Source organism: Oenanthe melanoleuca, chromosome 1 (assembly GCF_029582105.1).
Source record: "Oenanthe melanoleuca isolate GR-GAL-2019-014 chromosome 1, OMel1.0, whole genome shotgun sequence".
Classification (NCBI taxonomy): domain Eukaryota; kingdom Metazoa; phylum Chordata; class Aves; order Passeriformes; family Muscicapidae; genus Oenanthe; species Oenanthe melanoleuca.
The window spans coordinates 75428246-75445346 of NC_079333.1; the positions used below are offsets into that span (position 1 = coordinate 75428246).

Genomic DNA, 17101 nt, shown 5'->3' on the forward strand with positions numbered 1-17101 from the left:
GTTTTTGTACACACGAGTGAATAAAAACAACTAATGTGGAGCTTTATTTATTTATGGGTGTTTCACTTATTTAACACGGCCCAATCCGACTCCCTTCAGAACCGCCGATCCCCCGCGCAGGCCGTGATCTCGTCCCGCCGGGGGGCGGGGCCACGCCGGCTCTGACCAATCAGCGGTCCGGCAGCCGGGAGGCGGGGCGGGACTGGCGCGGGCGGCTGTCACTCACGTGACGTCACGGTCGGGATGAGCGGGCAGGTGGAGGTATGGCCGCAGCCTGGGCTGGGGCCGCGTGCCTGCTGCTCGCGGGGATGTGCGGGCTCCTGCCGCCCGTGATAATGTGAGGGGTCCTGCCTCCCGTGGGGATGGATGTGCGGGCTCCTGCCGCCCGTGGGGATGTGAGGGGTCCTGCCTCCCGTGGGGATGTGAGGGGTCCTGCCTCCCGTGGGGATGGATGTGCGGCTCCTGCCGCCCGTGATAATGTGAGGGGTCCTGCCTCCCGTGGGGATGGATGTGCGGGCTCCTGCCGCCCGTGGGGATGGATGTGCGGGCTCCTGCCGCCCGTGATAATGTGAGGGGTCCTGCCTCCCGTGGGGATGGATGTGCGGGCTCCTGCCGCCCGTGATAATGTGAGGGGTCCTGCCGCCCGTGGGGATGGATGTGCGGCTCCTGCCGCCCGTGATAATGTGAGGGGTCCTGCCTCCCGTGGGGATGGATGTGCGGGCTCCTGCCGCCCGTGGGGATGGATGTGCGGCTCCTGCCGCCCGTGATAATGTGAGGGGTCCTGCCGCCCGTGGGGATGGATGTGCGGGCTCCTGCCGCCCGTGGCAGCCGCCCCTCCCCTCTGAGGAGGCCCTGCAGCTGGGCTCGGGGCCGCCTCTGCCGCCCAGGAGAGGGGTAGCCGTGGCTGGCGGGCTGCAGCTCGGTGTGCCGGCCTCTGGCTGTGCTCCGCCGTGCCCTTGCCTGGCCCTGCTGCCCAGACCCCGTTCATCCCGCAGAACATGAGCGGCTCTTGTGTCCGGTCAGCTCCTCCAGCTGTCTGTGCTGATGGAAGGAGGCCCTGTGTCCCCCTGGAGCTTTGGCTGAACCTGTGCAGTCTCCTGCTCCTGGGGGAGGTTCAGTCCTTGCCTCTGTGCAGGCTTGCTAGGCTGTGTCTTAATGTCATATTCTTATGGTTTAGGCAGCTAGTTAGGTCTGGAAAAGCTAGAGATAGATAGATAGATAGATAGATAGATAGATAGATAGATAGATAGATAGGGTCAGAATCATATCAGTTTATGCTTTGAAGCATCATTTTCTAATGCAGAACATAAGGTGTGGAGCCATAAAGTGACTTGCCCATTATTGTATGGAGAATCTTTGAACCAGAGGTGCAGTTACTCATTTAGTACTCTTAAACAGAAGAAATAAAAACAACCTTGCAATTTTGTTTTATTTCTTAATTATCTGATTTTTCTTCATAAAAGTGTGTAGATGTGTAGACTGGGAACACTTTTTAAAATTTTTTTATTAATATTGGGTTTTGTTTCATTTCTAGGTTAAAGTGAAGATACCTTTTGGAAATAAATACCTTGATGCTATCTTTTCTGTCCCAGAGAAGAAACCAACGTATGGAGTGATTCTTACTCATGGAGCTGCAGGAGACATGAATTTCCCTCACTTAGTGTCCTTGGCAGCCTGTCTTGCCTCCCATGGAGTTCTGTGCCTGCGGTTTACTTGTAAAGGCCTTAATATTGCTTACAGGACTAAGGCTTTCAAAGCAGTTGTGGTAAGGAGTGACCAAATTCTTAGAGCAAATCTTGGATCCATGGGGGTTGTCTTCCAGGTTTCTTAAATTACAGCCAGAGATTAGTCAAGCAACACTGGGAAAATCAGAACCAATGTTTAGGTAAATGGAGCAGTGTGTGTGAACAGAAACAGCAGAAGCAGTTCTTAGATGGGCAGCAGCTGGAACAGCTGCCACAAGTGTGTGGGTTTCAGTTCAGGGAGAAAGAAAAGCTTGACAAAAAGCAAGGGTGTTTCATGGGAATACTTACAGCTTGCAAAAAGTGGAAGAATTTAGGATGGAAACAAGCTCAGTGAAGAGTTTAGGATTGGTGATCTGCTTGCATTGAGCAGGAGGCATTTTTATAGGGAAACAAAATCCAGTTCTAAAAGAATTTTGTATGATGTACATTAATTTGAAGTCAGACTTTGCTGTCTTTAATGGGCATCTCCAGTCTTTACAGAAGAAGCATGATGTTGTTGGTGCATTTAAGCTAATAAGCTGCCATGTAAAGGTAATTTTAAGGCATCTGCTAAGATAGGATCTGATTAGTTATCTCCTAAAATCTGAAAAAATGTTGCTGAATTTTATATTTTCTGTTGGACTTAACTGATTGTGTCACAACTTTTAATTGGATATACATAACCTCAATTGAGGGTATTTTTGCCAACCTGCTTTGCCTTTTGATGGGCCTGTAGTGTGCTTGGGGTCTGTTACTATAACTGAGTCGATACATAGTAATCACTTATGGTTTAGTAACTTGATAGGGCATCTGATATTTTAAACTTGCTGAGAGCTAATGTGAAATTGATTATATTTACGTTGTTGCTGCAAAGTGTTATGAAGCCATTTGTGTGATAAAACCAAGAGAGCACCGTGTATGTCTCTGTTCTTTGTTTAGTCTGCAGTGCTGGAAGAACTTCCCATTTTCTGTGTAGAAGCTACAAACAGAAGAGATCCCCAGCTTCCCAGCTGTCTTAATTCTGACTTGTAATACTTCTCTTTCTTTTATTTCTTTAGGAATACTTAAAACTTTCTGATGATTATAAACTTTCTGGTGTTTTCCTTGCAGGTACTGTTTTTATTATTAATAATTTTCTCTCTTATATTGTCTCTTATAATAGCAATCTGTATTAGTATTACTAATAATAGTAATCTGTATCTAAACACTTAATCTGTAAGTGTTCCAATTCTATCCCATTTTGATGAGAAGTGAATGAACGCTCCTTTTGATACCATAGGTCTTACTGCACAAGAGGAAAGAAAGAGCAATAGATTGTATTTTCCAGGTACCTTGGGAGAAAGCTTCCTGGTCACTTAAAATTTACAGGGCATGAATTTTCTGATTATCCATTTGTACTTTTTAACTGCAAATCTTGAAGAATTCTGGTTACTGATAAATGGAAAACAGTTTTCCCAAAACAGGTTTTGGTAATTAAATCCTAGTGGCAGCTATGTTGTTTGAAAAGAGGAATAGATGGGGGTGGTTAGGAATATCTTGATAGGAGAAATTCTGTTTTCTCTTAAGTGAAACCAAATCTGTGCTGCTATAAGACTCAGCCACTTGTAACACTCAGTTACAGTGCATTGTCAGCTCATATGCCTCCTCTTTGAGGAGATACTTTGGTATTCCTGTTACTCACTAACCTCATGTTCCAAGTTCACCCTTTTTTTCCCCTCCCTTCTACTTTTATTTTTAGGCTGAAGTTCAAGGTGTGCATAAACACTTACTGGATTTGTTTTGTGAGCCAAGTGAAATTGAGCACAGAATTTAGTTTTGAATTTGAGCAAATTGAGGTTGCATGAAATTGATACAGGATATCACAGCTATCTCAAATTTCCAGCCTCTGGAGTGTAGGACTTCTCTTCCCTTCTCCCCAGGATGGGCTGTTGTTCCTTCCAGTATTGCAAGGGATCCTTATCCATTTATATTTTCTTTTCCCCTTCTTTTTTAAACAGGGATGAAAATGTTACAACTGGACAAATACCTTAGCAGAAAATGTTGAAATTAGGATTAATGTTTTTAATGAAGTAGGACATCCCTAGCATTTTGTGTCACTGAAATACACTCAGTTGGATTGGTTTTGGGAGTTTACTAAATCAGAATGCAGTGAGGTGACAGCAGATAATACTTTTTTCTTTATTTCTACATGGGAGAAAGGCCGTTCCATGGGCTCACGAGCTGCTGCCTCTGTGATACGTCAGCTGAGCCAGGGTGATGATGATGATGGTTTCATTCAAGGCCTCGTGTGTTTATCTTACCCATTGCATCGACCAAAGCTGCAGTCCAAGCTCCGGGACGAGGATTTATTACTGCTCAGGTGTCCAGTGCTGTTTGTCTCAGGATCAGCAGATGAGATGTGTGAAAAAGTGAGTACCCTTGTAAATCCTGCTATGAAAGGGCAGTCTGGAGGAGCAGCAGTGAGCCTCACTGATGTCTGTATTTCACCTGATTAACAGCCTTCCCTAAATAGGTGTCTTCTGAAGGAAGCCTTGGGTAGAAAACTTCATCAGACACAGGGAAGCCTGGCAGTGCTTCCTTTTGCTGCTTAAAACTTAATGGATCATGCTTGATCCTCTACTTTAGCAAGCTCATCTTTGGGTCACTGAAATAGTCCTGATTTAAATGGTTTCAATAGGACTGAACAAATTAAAAGTGGCCTGTGGAACGAGCGAGTTATTTGCTATTTTTATGTTTTAACCATTTCAAGTTACAAAACCTGTGCTGAGCCACCAATTTCATATTGGTCACATTTTTATGGCAAATCCTTCTAGCTAAGCAGTTCTACCCCCAAGTCAGGTTACTGTGGTAGAAAGTGGTATTTTTGTACAGATGAAGAGCAGGTGCACAGAGGGCAGGGAAACAGTGCTTTTCTGCCATGTTTTCTTGCAAACAGGTATCTGTTGTTCTTGAACAGGTCAGCTTGAATTTGGAGCTATGTGCACTTGGCATTTTCCATGCTTGGACAGTTTCTAAGGAGTCATAATGCTTTTGTGAGGAGTTATCACCAAAATAAGTCAGGCTAGTGACCAGCAGATCCTTGGGGTGTCCTCTTAATAGGGGAATCTTTGACTTTGTGAGATAGATGGTTTTTAGATCTGTTTGCTGAGAAATTTCAGCAGTGTCAAAGCCAGTCCCCAAGGAATTACATTGCTACTCAGCCTCTGTAGACAAATCTGGCTTCAATTCTTTAATTTTATTGCCAGCGCTACCCTCTGACAGTAAATATGGATTCTTTCGTTAGTGTGGGGAGGATGCCTGCACAGGGCTGTGATCACTGCAGGTTTTGAAATTCTAATTTTCTGCTATTCTGTTTGAGTGAGGGAAAAGCTTTGAGCAGATCCCAGTATTCATTTCCTGAAGAGAGAATACATCCCATTTTCTCATCAAGGTGTTTTTCATGTGCACAAAGATCCATTTAGTTTTTAGGAGCTGCCTATTTTGCATTACACAGGCAAAGCAAGAGACATCTAGGTGTTTCAGTTTGTAGCAGCCAATTCTCTAATATTTGCATTCTTATTTTCTCCACAGCAAGTGCTAGAAGGTGTGGTGAGCAAAATGAAAGCTCCTAAAAAAATCCATTGGATTGATAAAGCAAACCATGGGATGGCAGTCAAAGGACGAGCAACAAATGATGTCATGGAAGAAATAAATGCACAGGTTTTTTCTTGGCTTAGAGAGAATGTTCACCTGCAGCACAAATGATTTGCAGTGTTCAAGCAGCATCTCCATTTAGTTTTTCATAAATGTGGCAAATAAGGGGTGTGTTATTTTTTAGAGGCATATTTTTTTAAACTCATCTTCTCAGAGGTCTAAGTGCAAATGCAAATAAAACTTTATATGAATTTAAAAATATGCAAAACAATAAAGAGCTTCTTGAAGGACAGAAAATATATAATGGCAGCATTGTTCTCTATGTTTTTATGCAAATATACAACTCTTGGGAATGCAGAGGATTAAGTAATGCTTTTGACTAATATTTGAAGTAATATACTGGAAAAAATCTACTTGGACAGAGTATCTTTAGGGGGTCTTCAATTTCTGAGTCTAGTACTGATGCTATACTCACTTGCAATTAAAACCTACTGAACTGTAGGGTTCTGCCAGCATATCCCCTGAGGTGTAGTACTTTGCCTGGTGCTGTGTGCTGGCCTTCCCATGTGCTTCCAAACCAGTGAGGCAGGGAGAAGAATCTGGTTGTTTACAGTGTCTGCCACCTTAGGGAGCCAGATTCTGCCTGTGTGGAGAGCAGGAAGAGGTAATGCAGGCACAGCTGGCCATGTGGAGCAAAGAACATGGTTCAGTTTTGAGAAGTCCCCTTCACCGATGTAAAGGACTTTCACTTTCCCTTCACTTTCTGGAAAGGACTGATCAGAGACACCTCTGATAAATAAAAACTGATAGACAAATTGTGTTTAGTGATGGAGGAACTCCTAGAGCAGGAACCAGTTCTGCTTCCATTGTGACAGGAGGAACTCAGGTCCCTGTCTGAGCTCTGACACTGAAGAGTGGATGAAGCACTTGGTGTGTACTGGCAGTGCAGCCTTTCTCATTATGGGCTGTGAGTGACCTGTTGGTATAACCAAGCAATATTGGAAGTGTGGTTTACCTTCAGATTAACAAGATTTATTATGAACCCCACAGCATTGTCTTTGAGGTAGGCAAAGTTATAGTCTGAAAAAAGACGCCTTTGATGTGATAGATAGACATATAGACAGACAGTAGGGGGGAAGGTGTACAATTCTCATCTGCCTGGTTTTGCAGAATAGTTTCACATTTGTGAAAAGATTCACTGTAAACAAGGATGAATAAAAAGTATCTGCATTTCCAAGGTAACCCAGGGCAGGAACACATGACTGATACAAACACAATTTTTATTTTAAAAAGAAATTATAAAAATTTTTTTGAATAAGGCTCTGCCACCACTGCATGATAAAAAGGAAATCAGGGGTGCTTTGTTTTCTTCTGTATGTCAATCATGAAATGGTACACTTCAAAATACTCACTGATGTTATCCACGAGCATATTAATCCAGATTTTTCTTCTTTCTTTAAGAAGACAGTGTGAATGTAGGTAAATACTGAAAAAAATCGTTTATTTCTGTCAGAGTTCATCTTTGGCCTGCAGTCAAAAAAGAAGAAACGTTTCAGTGAACTGGAAGCCTAATTTTTCACTGTCTAGTCCTGCAAATACACGAAGAAGTGTTTCTAAGTTCGATAGGTGTTAATGGCCTGGCCTGATAACTGATACTGTGGGGCACTGAGCAGCACTGCTCCAGTGGAGCTGAACAGGAACTGAAGACACTCAGCACTTTCCATTTAACTCTGCATGTACTGTACCTTTTTTCGGTGGCAAGTGCATGGGAAAAGGTCATCATCAGGCTGCTGCACCTTCTCCATCCCATCTCTGATTTTTGGTTCACTCACTTGCAAGCTGGCATATTCCTAGTTTTAAAAGAAGGTATCGTTAATTCACAAATTTTTTTAGACTGTGTATCTGGTTTCCAATACTGTGCCAACTCAGCTGAGTGATTCTGTAAAAACTCTGGGGCTACACAGTCTCATGTGTTCCTGCAGACTTGTCACAGACAGGGTGAAGGAACACCCAGCTGCAGCTAGGAGCCCCTTCGGGTGCCTCCCTGGAGCTTGGTATCTCGGTGCTAATGCACAGATATTTTCAGCTGTGGTTCACAGGGTGTGCGTCTGATGTGGAATTCTTTGATCATTGTGGGCAACATATTCTGGCAGATTAGATCAAGATTTATGGGATCCCACTGCCTCTCAAAGAGCCAGCGTAGTGTTAAGGGGTTTCATAGGATATAATTGAATGCAATGTTTGTAAATCAAATGAAGATTTTAATTGCTGCTGCTTGCTTCGTGGCTTCAAGTATCAGACTGGCCAATTTCCAGCAGCTCTGTTGCCCTAAATTCTTGATGTGTGATTTCTATTTCTGTGCCAGTAACCATTAAAAATATACTGACCTGGAAAAGTTTGAAATAGTAACAAAAAATGTGGTCTCCCATGAGATTGTTTCTTGCAAATTCCTGTCCAGATTTTGCAATATTTTTTGCCTGTCAAAGAAAATGAAAGTTTGGTTTATTTTTTTTTATTGACTAGAACTAGTATTTATTTCAGGGTGCTACTGTTGGTTGTGGAGTTACAAATGATGTTGGCAGTTTAGGATAACTCAAATAAAACATTTTTTTTAAAAGCTAAGGCATTGCTAGGAAAATAATCTTTTTTTTTCCTGAAGTTCAATTTGACTTCAAATAAAGGACAGTATTATGCATTTTAAGTGTTTTTTGTAGAGTTGATGAAAATAAATTTCAAGTCCTCCTAGTATATTTTTTGCTTTTTTTTAAAGAAATTCAATTTTTGTTCTCTGCTAGAAACATTACTGCATACTTCTCAATTCACATCTTACCTCTTCATCATGATCTTTTGCCCACTGTAGTTTTTCTAGCAGATCACTCAGGTCACTTTTAAATGGGATGTAATGTTTCCATGGCTGCAGCTCGTTATAAAAGTGCTCATAGTAGATGGAGTCTTGCTTTAGCACCACACTGTTTCCTGCTAGTAGATAAGGCAATCTGTATGCTGCCACTGTGCCATCTATATTAATTTGATATTTATACTGGAAAGAAAAGGACCAGAAGTTATTAAAAACCACAAGATCCCAGTGGCTTGGTTAGGTTATATTCTGAGGGCACTGGTGTTACTGACTTGCCGATATTGAGACAGGTAGCACTGGCTAGGCAAGCATCAATGTCTAAGAAGCTTTTATTATCTAGTTTGGAATTCATCACAGTGCAGGGTACACAGAGCTTCATCAATTAAGTTCTCCAGGAATTCTTAGGTGCTCATCCTCGGATGTGAGGGTAGATGTGCCACTTCATCCACCGATTTTCCCACTATGTTAGTTATGTTAGTAGTCCTGATCACTGAATCAGGAAAAAGAAATAAAAAGGAACTTGAAGTTACATAGATTACATGAGGCTACAGAACCTTTAGATGTAAATCAGACATTACTATCCTGAGGGCAAGAGCTACATAGCAGTTAATCCCACTGGAGGGATGTCTAGTCATGCTTGTTACTGGTGGTGTCCTGAAAAACTAAAAATCACTTTGTTTTCAATAACACATACTAAGTTATTTGATAAACAGTGAGAACTGAGTTCTATAAAAAATGATTGGCGGCTTACCTTAAAAAAATCAAAAAATGAAATGTGCTTAACGATAGGGCCATAGAGGCTTTCATCATGTTTAAAGAAAAAAAAGTTTGTGAAAGCAGCATCTATGATCTCTGGATATTTCCTGCTGAGTTTTACAAGCTCAAGCCTCTCTTTGCGGCTATCACGTCCTCTCCAGAAGGCTGTGGTATTCTTGTCCTCCCACGATGGGCCAGTGTTTGCTTGGACTGACATCATATCCAGGCTGACTCTGCAGGAGAAAGAAGTGATTTAATAGTGAAGCCTACTGGAAACTTCTTAAAGTGCAGTTGCTTAAAAGAGTTCACAGTACCCACAGAGAGCAAAGATGAAGGCAAGTCATGAGCACACCATGATGTGTTACTGTATCAGTCATTTGCAGCAATAGAAACAGGTAACATATGTTAAGTTCACAAGCGTGTGGCATGACATCATTCGACAACATGACATGTGGAAACAATACCTTTCAGCTGTTATGGAAAAATTTAGCTAAAAGTGGATATGGTTGCCAGAGGTGGTGAGCAAGATAGTGTAACTTGCTCCATAAGATATATTGTGCATCCTTAAAAATGTTAAGAAATTAAACACATAAACTGGGAGGGCAAGGGATAGCAAATTTAGAAAACGTCTAGACCAAAAAAAAGGAACCTGAACTAAATGCAATGAAATGATAAACAAGTTCAAGATGGATTACAAAGATTTCTTAGAAGCAAGCTGTCTTTGTAGTGTTTCAAGACAGAACAGAGCAGTTGCCAAGGCTAGTTATGGTCAGTAATCAAAGTGGGAGATGGTAGCTCCTAGTTTGGGAGTTCCCAATGGCTACATTGGGATTTGAAAGGTACACAAAAAATGGATTCTAACAAAATCAGGAAAGAAAGACACCTGGCCAGCTGTCAACAAGTTCATAGGGGGAGAAACAAAGCAAGCAAATCAAATGCCTAGCCTTGAAACACTCTTAAGTGCCATTTTCAGTGATTTGACCATGTTCAGACAAATTTAGATTTTTGAAATGAAACAGTGAAGTATAATGTTAATATATGATTACAGAGTCACTGCCTACCTAGGGTATTAGTGTCTCGATGAGTACATGAAAACAGTTAATATTCTGCTAACACATATCTCTATGGAAGATCATTCACTGGGAATCTTGTGAAAAGTTTAAAGCCATTTCTTACCGTCCCATAGTCTCCAAAACTGAGTCTGTTAAATCATATGTTGGCATGACAATGTCTTTTGACTCACTGGACCCACACCACGAGAAGATTGGGTGCAAGTTCTGTGGGGGCTTTCTTTTCTCCAGAGGCCAGTCCCCCAAATTAACAAAAAATTCTACATCTGGCATTTTCACCTAAACAGAAGCAAAGCAGGCACAAATGTAGTTTAACACAAAACAGTATTCTGCTGGCAATGTTGCATTTTGAAAACAACCTCACTAAGAGGAAAAATAGCCAGTTGTCTAATATACTTAATGTACCTGTAATAAATCATGGACATTTAGAAACCTGTTAGAAGTACTGAGACCACAGAGTAAACCCTACAAAATAGTATTTTTTAAAAAAAGATTTGTACAAAGTCACATAAGGCATAGCAGCACCCTTTTCAGAGGATGGTTTCCTGTTGTACTTTACATGATTGGCCACACAATCTTTTTATCAGGCTACCACAAGGAGCTAGTCAGCAATTGTATAGTTCCAAGGTAAGTTGGATCATGTTGGTACTATATGGAAAATTGATGCTGGCTGGTAAATCAGTTTTCTGTCACATCAGTAATCTGATTCACTCTGTGCCTGCAGGATGCCTAAATCCAACAGAAGAGAAGAAACAGAAATGAACAGCCATGATGGGAAGACCACATTTAGTCAGTGCTTTGGTTAATTATTAAGCATAACATCATCACTTATTTAAAATATTTGGTAGTGTGGAATCATACCTGAAATCACTGTCATAGCCAAAAGCAAGAAAAATACTTTTGATGGCCAGGAAGCAGGACAGAGGACATAATTCTCCTGCTTTATGAAACTGTGATGCACCTCTGTATTAAGCCTTATGTGTGGTTTGGGTATTTTCAAGTGAAGTAAGAAAAGATACAAAGAAAGGCAGTTTTCCAAAGAAAGGACCAGCTGCCTTGTGAGGAAACACTGAAAATGGTGGGACATTCAGTTTGGAGAGCAAAAGGCAAAACATGACATATGGCTGCATTTTACAGAACCCTGAAGGCACATATAAGGTCAGTGCAGAAGTAATGTCGTATCTCAGTTCACTCTCTTCATTTCATTTTCAAAAAATGTACATATCCAATACATCCCCCTCAGCTACCTCTTTCAAAGCAAAAGAAACTAATAATTTGCCAAATATCAAACACTCTTGTAAACGGTGGAAGATACTCTTTTCCTTTCCAAGGGTGTTTGCTACAGTCTAAAGCTCAGCACTAAACTTCATTACTACGGTGCCATCTAATGGTCATAATGGGCACAAACCCTACCAACTGTATTTTCTACACATCCTCAGTGGCAGAATCACTCAGCAGCTTAAATCTTCCTCTCCAGCCATATAGTGTCACTCAGTGACACTATCCTAATAAAAATTCTTATTTAATAGTATTTAATGGGACTGAGACAGACTGTGTTTTCTAGATCTGTAAATAGTTCCTGCTTTTGGAGCTAGCAATCCTTCTTCAACTTTTAGTCTGAAGTCCTTAGATGCAATTTAACTCCATTATTTTTTGTCCAACACTACTCACACCAAGAACAGTTTACATCCATCTTCCTGAGAACAATCTTTTAGATAATTGTAGTCTACATTCGTGTCTTCCCTTAGACATCATGTCCTCCTGTAGACAGTGTTAGATTAAACAGTCTCCAGTTAAATTTATGTTCATTTGTACATTTAGTCATTTGTCCCATTTTCCTGAGCAATGTTAGTTCAGCAATGTTAGCAACTGAGCAATCCTTAAAGCATGACATCCAAAGGCAGGCAGAGTAGCATAACTCATCCATTACTAATCCTGAGGATAGTGGAAAGCTTACTTGATATTTCTTAAACATGTTACAGAAATCTTCAGCTTTTTGCAGCAATGTATCTGCAGAGATTGAATTTTCTATTAGATACTACAGAATAATTTATTTATTCTACAGGAAAAAAAACCCCAAGCCAACACACCCTGTCCTGGCTTATCAAAATCATCATAAAAACCTGCTTATTCAATTAACTTCTGTGATACTCAGATGGCATTCTAGAACATGACAGCTTCAAACAAGGAAAATCCACGACTTTTCCATAGTTAATCAATGAGGAAGAGTTTTTTACCAGAAACAGCAACAAATATGCTGGTGTGTATTTAAGACTAGGCTTCTTTAAATTAGGACATGCATAATAAGTGGCTGTACAGATCTACTCACTTTTCTTGTCAAAGAAAGCAGTATGGCATCCATGAAAATTCTGAAGCCAACATGTTCCCCATATGTCTTTATATAAACCTGAAAACAAAGGTTTTACTGGTTTAATTTTTTAATAAATCTCATCACAGAAAAGTGATGAAAAAAATTTATAAGCTTTGCTTGCTTTTGCAGATGTTTGAGGTCTGTTTCATGGAAGTAGAAACTGTTGCCTATGTCTTCTAATTTCCATATAAAACTCCACTGAAGTAAGTACAGTATATACAATTCTTTGTTATAAAGAATTGTAGCTCTGATCCTCAGTGCAGCTAAAAGTTGTATTTCTTTATCTTAGAATTATGCACAATGTAATTTATTGATGCACTTCAAATTAGATGATCATGACACCTCTCAGCAGTATTTCTCAGAGAACAGCAAACTGAATTAGCATTTAGGAGATTTGGGTGTGTGCCCAGTACTCCTACTGATTGCCTGGGAAGTAATTTGCTTTCACTGTGTTTCAGTTATAACATGGACACAAAAGCACTTATAAAGTAGGACAGACATTGCTGAGCTCATACACAAACTGCTAAGTATTTAAGGACAGAGAAGCAAGCCAAGTCTTCTTAAAGAATGCACTACAAGAGGCTTTTACAACTGGGAACAGACAAACTGCCCAGTTAGCATGGCTTGCCATCAAACTCCCATATGGACTTCAGATCAACCAGATTCCATACCTCATTGTCTTTGATGGTGTAGTGACATAAACTCTGTCTTTGTCCAAACCTCTGTGGAATTTCTTTTGCAATCTTATCTGGGTCAACAATGGGAAAATTTGCTAGGTCTCTCTGAATCTGTGGAATGGTTTGAGGGCAGTTCATCTCTTCCAGCCATGCACTGCTTTCCTCCTGAGGGCAGTCACAGTTTTCATGGTAAATAGGTCCTATTGGGAACACAATTATTATTTTATTTTTAATAAGTCACAATATTGAGCTGTTGAGATCATAGAACAGGGCCAGGCACTGAACATTCATTACTTAGAGCAAAAACTTCAGAATCTCTAAATGGTGTTTTCATGTTTCTGACGTTTCAGACATCTTCAGGCATGTCTGAATTTTTTTTTTAACTCTAATGGAGTCATGTCAACCTACATCAGCTTCTGTGTGGGACCTCTACATATATTTATTTGCAGCATTTGCTTCCTTTTATTATTTTGAATACTATGCGTAGGACACATATAATGAATCCTTAATTCCAATGGGCTTTGATAGTCCAGGGAAGTACTGAGGTCCTAAAGAATCCTATGCTTGTAGCAGAAGACATTCTGGATCACACTTTGAGAGCCATGACAAGAAACCTGTGTGTAATGGTGCCTTTTACCTTTTAAAATATATGGAGACTTTGCAACATGCTTATCTCCAGTTTTGACTTCTATCCTCAGGCTTTTGTAGCTCGCATACATCCTGTACCTCACGAGGAAGGAACCATCTTTCCTGTCCAATACTTGCACACCAACACGAGTGAACTGTTCTTCAGGAGCAGTGATCTTCACCTGGAATGCATTTTCACCTGGTGATGAAGTAAACCTACCCAGAGAATAAGTGGGAGCTTAATAAACAAAGGAAACATACAACACATTTCTTAGTCTGGTCCATTCTTTTGCAAGTCAACAGATTTCCAGTGACTTCTCTGAGCCATGTTAGGCCTCTACAAGCACATCCTAATGTTCACTTTAGCAGGTAAGTAAGTCTATTATTTTACACTCAGAAGCAAAATGTTTTCAGATTATTTTATTTTCCAGGCATTATTTAAGGAAGTAAAGAACAAAGTTACACTTCTTATCATTATGGTAGCTTACATGGGAAAAAAAAACAGAGAAAAAAATATAGAGGGATCACATAATTCAATGAGTAAATGAGATATTTTGTATAATTCACCATACACCAAATACAGAAAAACCTCCATAAAACCAAATAAAATAATCATGAAGTTATCACATATCACTGACGTATTAACAAAGCTGGAGCAGTCAAAATGCTATCAACTTCCATCCACCTTTCTTCCAGGCAGTGATTGGGCTCTTGGGCTGTAACTCCTCAGTTCAGCTACTCCCACCACCTTTCCTAAAACTAATCCAGATATACTTGACCCCTGCCAGTTCAATTAAATGCAAGAATTAAGCTGAACTGGCAGCTTCCATACTCACACAAGCCATGGTGCACCTAAACTGGATGACCCTGATGGAGCATTTTGAGCTCCTATCTCGGTTGTATGACCAGTTTTCCTAAATAAAAGAAAAGCAGCGAGTACCCTCTGAAAATCACAGAATCACGGAGTTGTTAAGGTTGGAAAGGACCACCAGAGATCATCTAGTCCAACCCCCCTGCCAGAGCAGGTCACCTGGAGCAGTGACACAGGAATATATCCAGAGGGGTTCGCAGTGTCTCCAGAGAGGGAGACTCCACAGCCTGCCCCAGTGCTCTGCCACCCTCAGGGGAAAGTTCTTCCTCATGGTGAGGTGAAATTTCCTGTATTTTAGTTTACAGCCACTGCTCCTCGTCCTAGTTCATTCCTACGAAGTTTACCTACTGGCTTACAGAATAATTCCTAAAGGATTCCATAGATTTTGTGCTTCGGCACGTAGGAGAAATACTAATGTTCCCAACAGTGGAAACAAGCAGGACGCCTGAGCCTAACAAATTAAATGTATTAGTCACTGCTAAAATTTTGACAAAGGAGAATAAATCATTAATTTTTCCACTGACTAACACGAATGTTTTGCTGCTAGATGTTCTCATCCTCTTATCTCATCCCCTCGCGCCGTTATTTGATACCCCTTGGAGAGATTAATTAGCTCTCGCCAAGTGATATGCACAAATAGTCACGTAGAGAGCCTTGAGGCTGCTCTTTCTAGGAGCAAATCGCAAGCCCCCGGTTTGACGGTGCCCAGAATCTCCCCGAGAAGCCGCCGCCGCCCTCACCTCAGCCCTCGGGCGTCCACGGCCTGCAGGTAGAAGTACCGCGCGGGGAGCGCGGCGGCGGCGCGCAGCCCGGGCCCCCACACGGCGCTGCGCTCGGCGCTCGGCCCCCCGCCCGCCGCCGCCGCGGCCCCCAGGGCGAGGCACAGCGGCCACAGCGCACGCATCGGCAGCGCTGCCCCCGACGGGCGAACACGGCCGGCACCGGCCTCCTGCCCTCGGCTGTCCCGCCCCCGGCGCGGCTCCGCGGGGCGGGACCGCGGCATCGCGGGGCGGCGCTGCCGGGAGGCGCCGGGAGAGCCCTCGGGAGTTAATGGGAGCCGGCGCATAGGAAGCGCGGGGCGCTGCTGGCTCTGGCCCTCACGTACGCGTCCGGACGTCTCCGAGTCGCTGTTTAACCCGTGAGCTGAAGTTCTTCCCCCCGCTCCCCGCCCACCAGCCTGCCTCCACTCCGTTCCCAAACGTTAGGGTGGGAAATGGAGCTTGCAATCAGGAAAATGTTTTCAAAATCCTCCCCAGAACAGCTGAAGGTGAAGAGCTTCTTTGCGCTGCGGGTGGCAAAGCCCTGGAACAGGCTGCCCATGGAGCGTTCCTCTCGGGAGACATTGCAAACCCACAGTGTTCCCAGGTGACCCTGCCTTGGCAGGGGGTGGGTTAGATGATCTCCCGAGGTCCCTTCCTCCCCTCACAGTTTTGTCACTGTGATGTCTGGCTGCCGGTAGTGCAGCTCTGGGATTGTCTGGAGCAGAGATGAGGGGAAACCTCACCCGCTGCCACCAGGGCAATCGCCCAGTGCTGGCCTTTGGTGATTCCATGGCCCTTTGTCTGTCAAATAATCCGGCTTCCAATTGCAGAGAGCTAGCCCCAAACACTAATGCTGTTCTTAACCACATACAGAATCGTCTGGGACCTCTAAGATACTTTCAACTTGGCTACTTCTTGCTTCTCTCTTGTTAAGGCAAACAATACAGAAAATTGAAACTCATCAGCAAGGACCCATGAATTTCAAAGAGGTTTTGTATTTTACATTTTGAAGTACATTTTGAATATGCTTAGAGAAAAGCACACAAAAATCACTTGCTTGGAGAAAATTGCAAGCTGAGAAACAACAACTTGGATTGATGAAGACAGTCTTTTCTAACCAACAACCTCATTACAAAATGCCTTAAATATTACCAAGCTCCAGCTTTTAAAAGACATAGTTTTTGCCCTGTTATGTTCTCATTGACATGAGTTTTCCAGGACGTTCAGCAGTTACAAGACTTGCAATTTCCAGTCCAAAAACTCACACATTTCTGTGTATACTACTGTATATCCATTACCCTTTAACTCATCTCTTTTCCTCATCTTTACTCTCCTGATGTGTTTTGCAGGCAGAAATCACACTCCTTCACAGCTTATATTTTGCTGTATGAGAGAAGCCAGTCTCCTCTAGTGGAAGAGAACTTTAAAGATGTTTTTATTTAAAAAGAAATTTGATAGCTGTAGAATTCACAGATCATCCTTCCTCCTCTCAGCAGGAAGGCAGTGACATGTTAAAAAAAGCACAGCAACGATGAAGTAAAGGTGATACACTTCCACCCTCCTGATGTTCTCTCCTCCAGCTTTTTTCCCCCCACAAAAGTGCAGCTCAGGGAATCCATGCAGAGATTTGGCACTATTTGTCACCACCCAAACAAGTTATAAGATAAATCATGCAACCTAATTTTAGTCTTGGCTGGCAAAGCCAACATCACTGCTATCCTAATGCCTATAATTTGGCTCAGATAAAAATGCTT

The 17101-nt window shown here is 42.1% G+C and overlaps 2 protein-coding genes across 4 annotated transcripts; one reads left to right on the forward strand and one right to left on the reverse strand.

The window, feature by feature from the left end:
- Positions 1 to 210: 210 nt before the first annotated feature.
- On the forward strand, positions 211 to 6527 carry TEX30 (testis expressed 30). 3 transcript variants are annotated; one of them, XM_056516463.1, is made up of 5 exons: positions 211 to 261; positions 1535 to 1765; positions 2783 to 2834; positions 3924 to 4132; positions 5295 to 5771. In XM_056516463.1, the coding sequence occupies exons 1-5, from the start codon at positions 244 to 246 to the stop codon at positions 5466 to 5468; spliced, it is 684 nt and encodes a 227-aa protein (XP_056372438.1). In that variant the 5' UTR covers positions 211 to 243; the 3' UTR covers positions 5469 to 5771. The 3 variants fall into 3 exon arrangements, with proteins under 3 accessions (XP_056372438.1, XP_056372446.1, XP_056372431.1); XM_056516471.1 differs by having other exon boundaries at positions 256 to 337; positions 5295 to 6527; XM_056516456.1 differs by lacking the exon at positions 211 to 261 and adding an exon at positions 555 to 626.
- Positions 6528 to 6618: 91 nt separating this feature from the next.
- POGLUT2 (protein O-glucosyltransferase 2) lies at positions 6619 to 15684 on the reverse strand. Its single transcript, XM_056516411.1, has 10 exons — positions 15327 to 15684; positions 13726 to 13931; positions 13083 to 13288; positions 12370 to 12447; positions 10147 to 10319; positions 8966 to 9203; positions 8188 to 8397; positions 7745 to 7834; positions 7103 to 7207; positions 6619 to 6884 (listed from the first exon to the last, which is right to left on the reverse strand). Exons 1-10 carry the CDS (start codon positions 15650 to 15652, stop codon positions 6867 to 6869), a joined length of 1650 nt encoding a protein of 549 aa, XP_056372386.1. The 5' UTR covers positions 15653 to 15684; the 3' UTR covers positions 6619 to 6866.
- Between the last annotated feature and the right edge of the window lie 1417 nt (positions 15685 to 17101).

Excerpts from the sequence above, each read along its gene's own strand:
- POGLUT2 (XM_056516411.1), bottom strand. The coding sequence starts at position 15,652 with ATGCGCCGGCTCCCATTAACTCCCGAGGGCTCTCCCGGCGCCTCCCGG. Across the intron at positions 9,204-10,146 it reads GTTTTGGAGACTATGGGACG|AGTCAGCCTGGATATGATGT; the intron begins GTAAGAAATGGC and ends TTTCTCCTGCAG. Across the intron at positions 7,835-8,187 it reads CAAAAGATCATGATGAAGAG|GCAAAAAATATTGCAAAATC; the intron begins GTAAGATGTGAA and ends TTTCTTTGACAG.
- TEX30 (XM_056516456.1), top strand. The coding sequence starts at position 594 with ATGGATGTGCGGGCTCCTGCCGCCCGTGATAAT. Across the intron at positions 627-1,534 it reads CTCCTGCCGCCCGTGATAAT|GTTAAAGTGAAGATACCTTT; the intron begins GTGAGGGGTCCT and ends TTTCATTTCTAG. Across the intron at positions 4,133-5,294 it reads CAGATGAGATGTGTGAAAAA|CAAGTGCTAGAAGGTGTGGT; the intron begins GTGAGTACCCTT and ends TTTTCTCCACAG.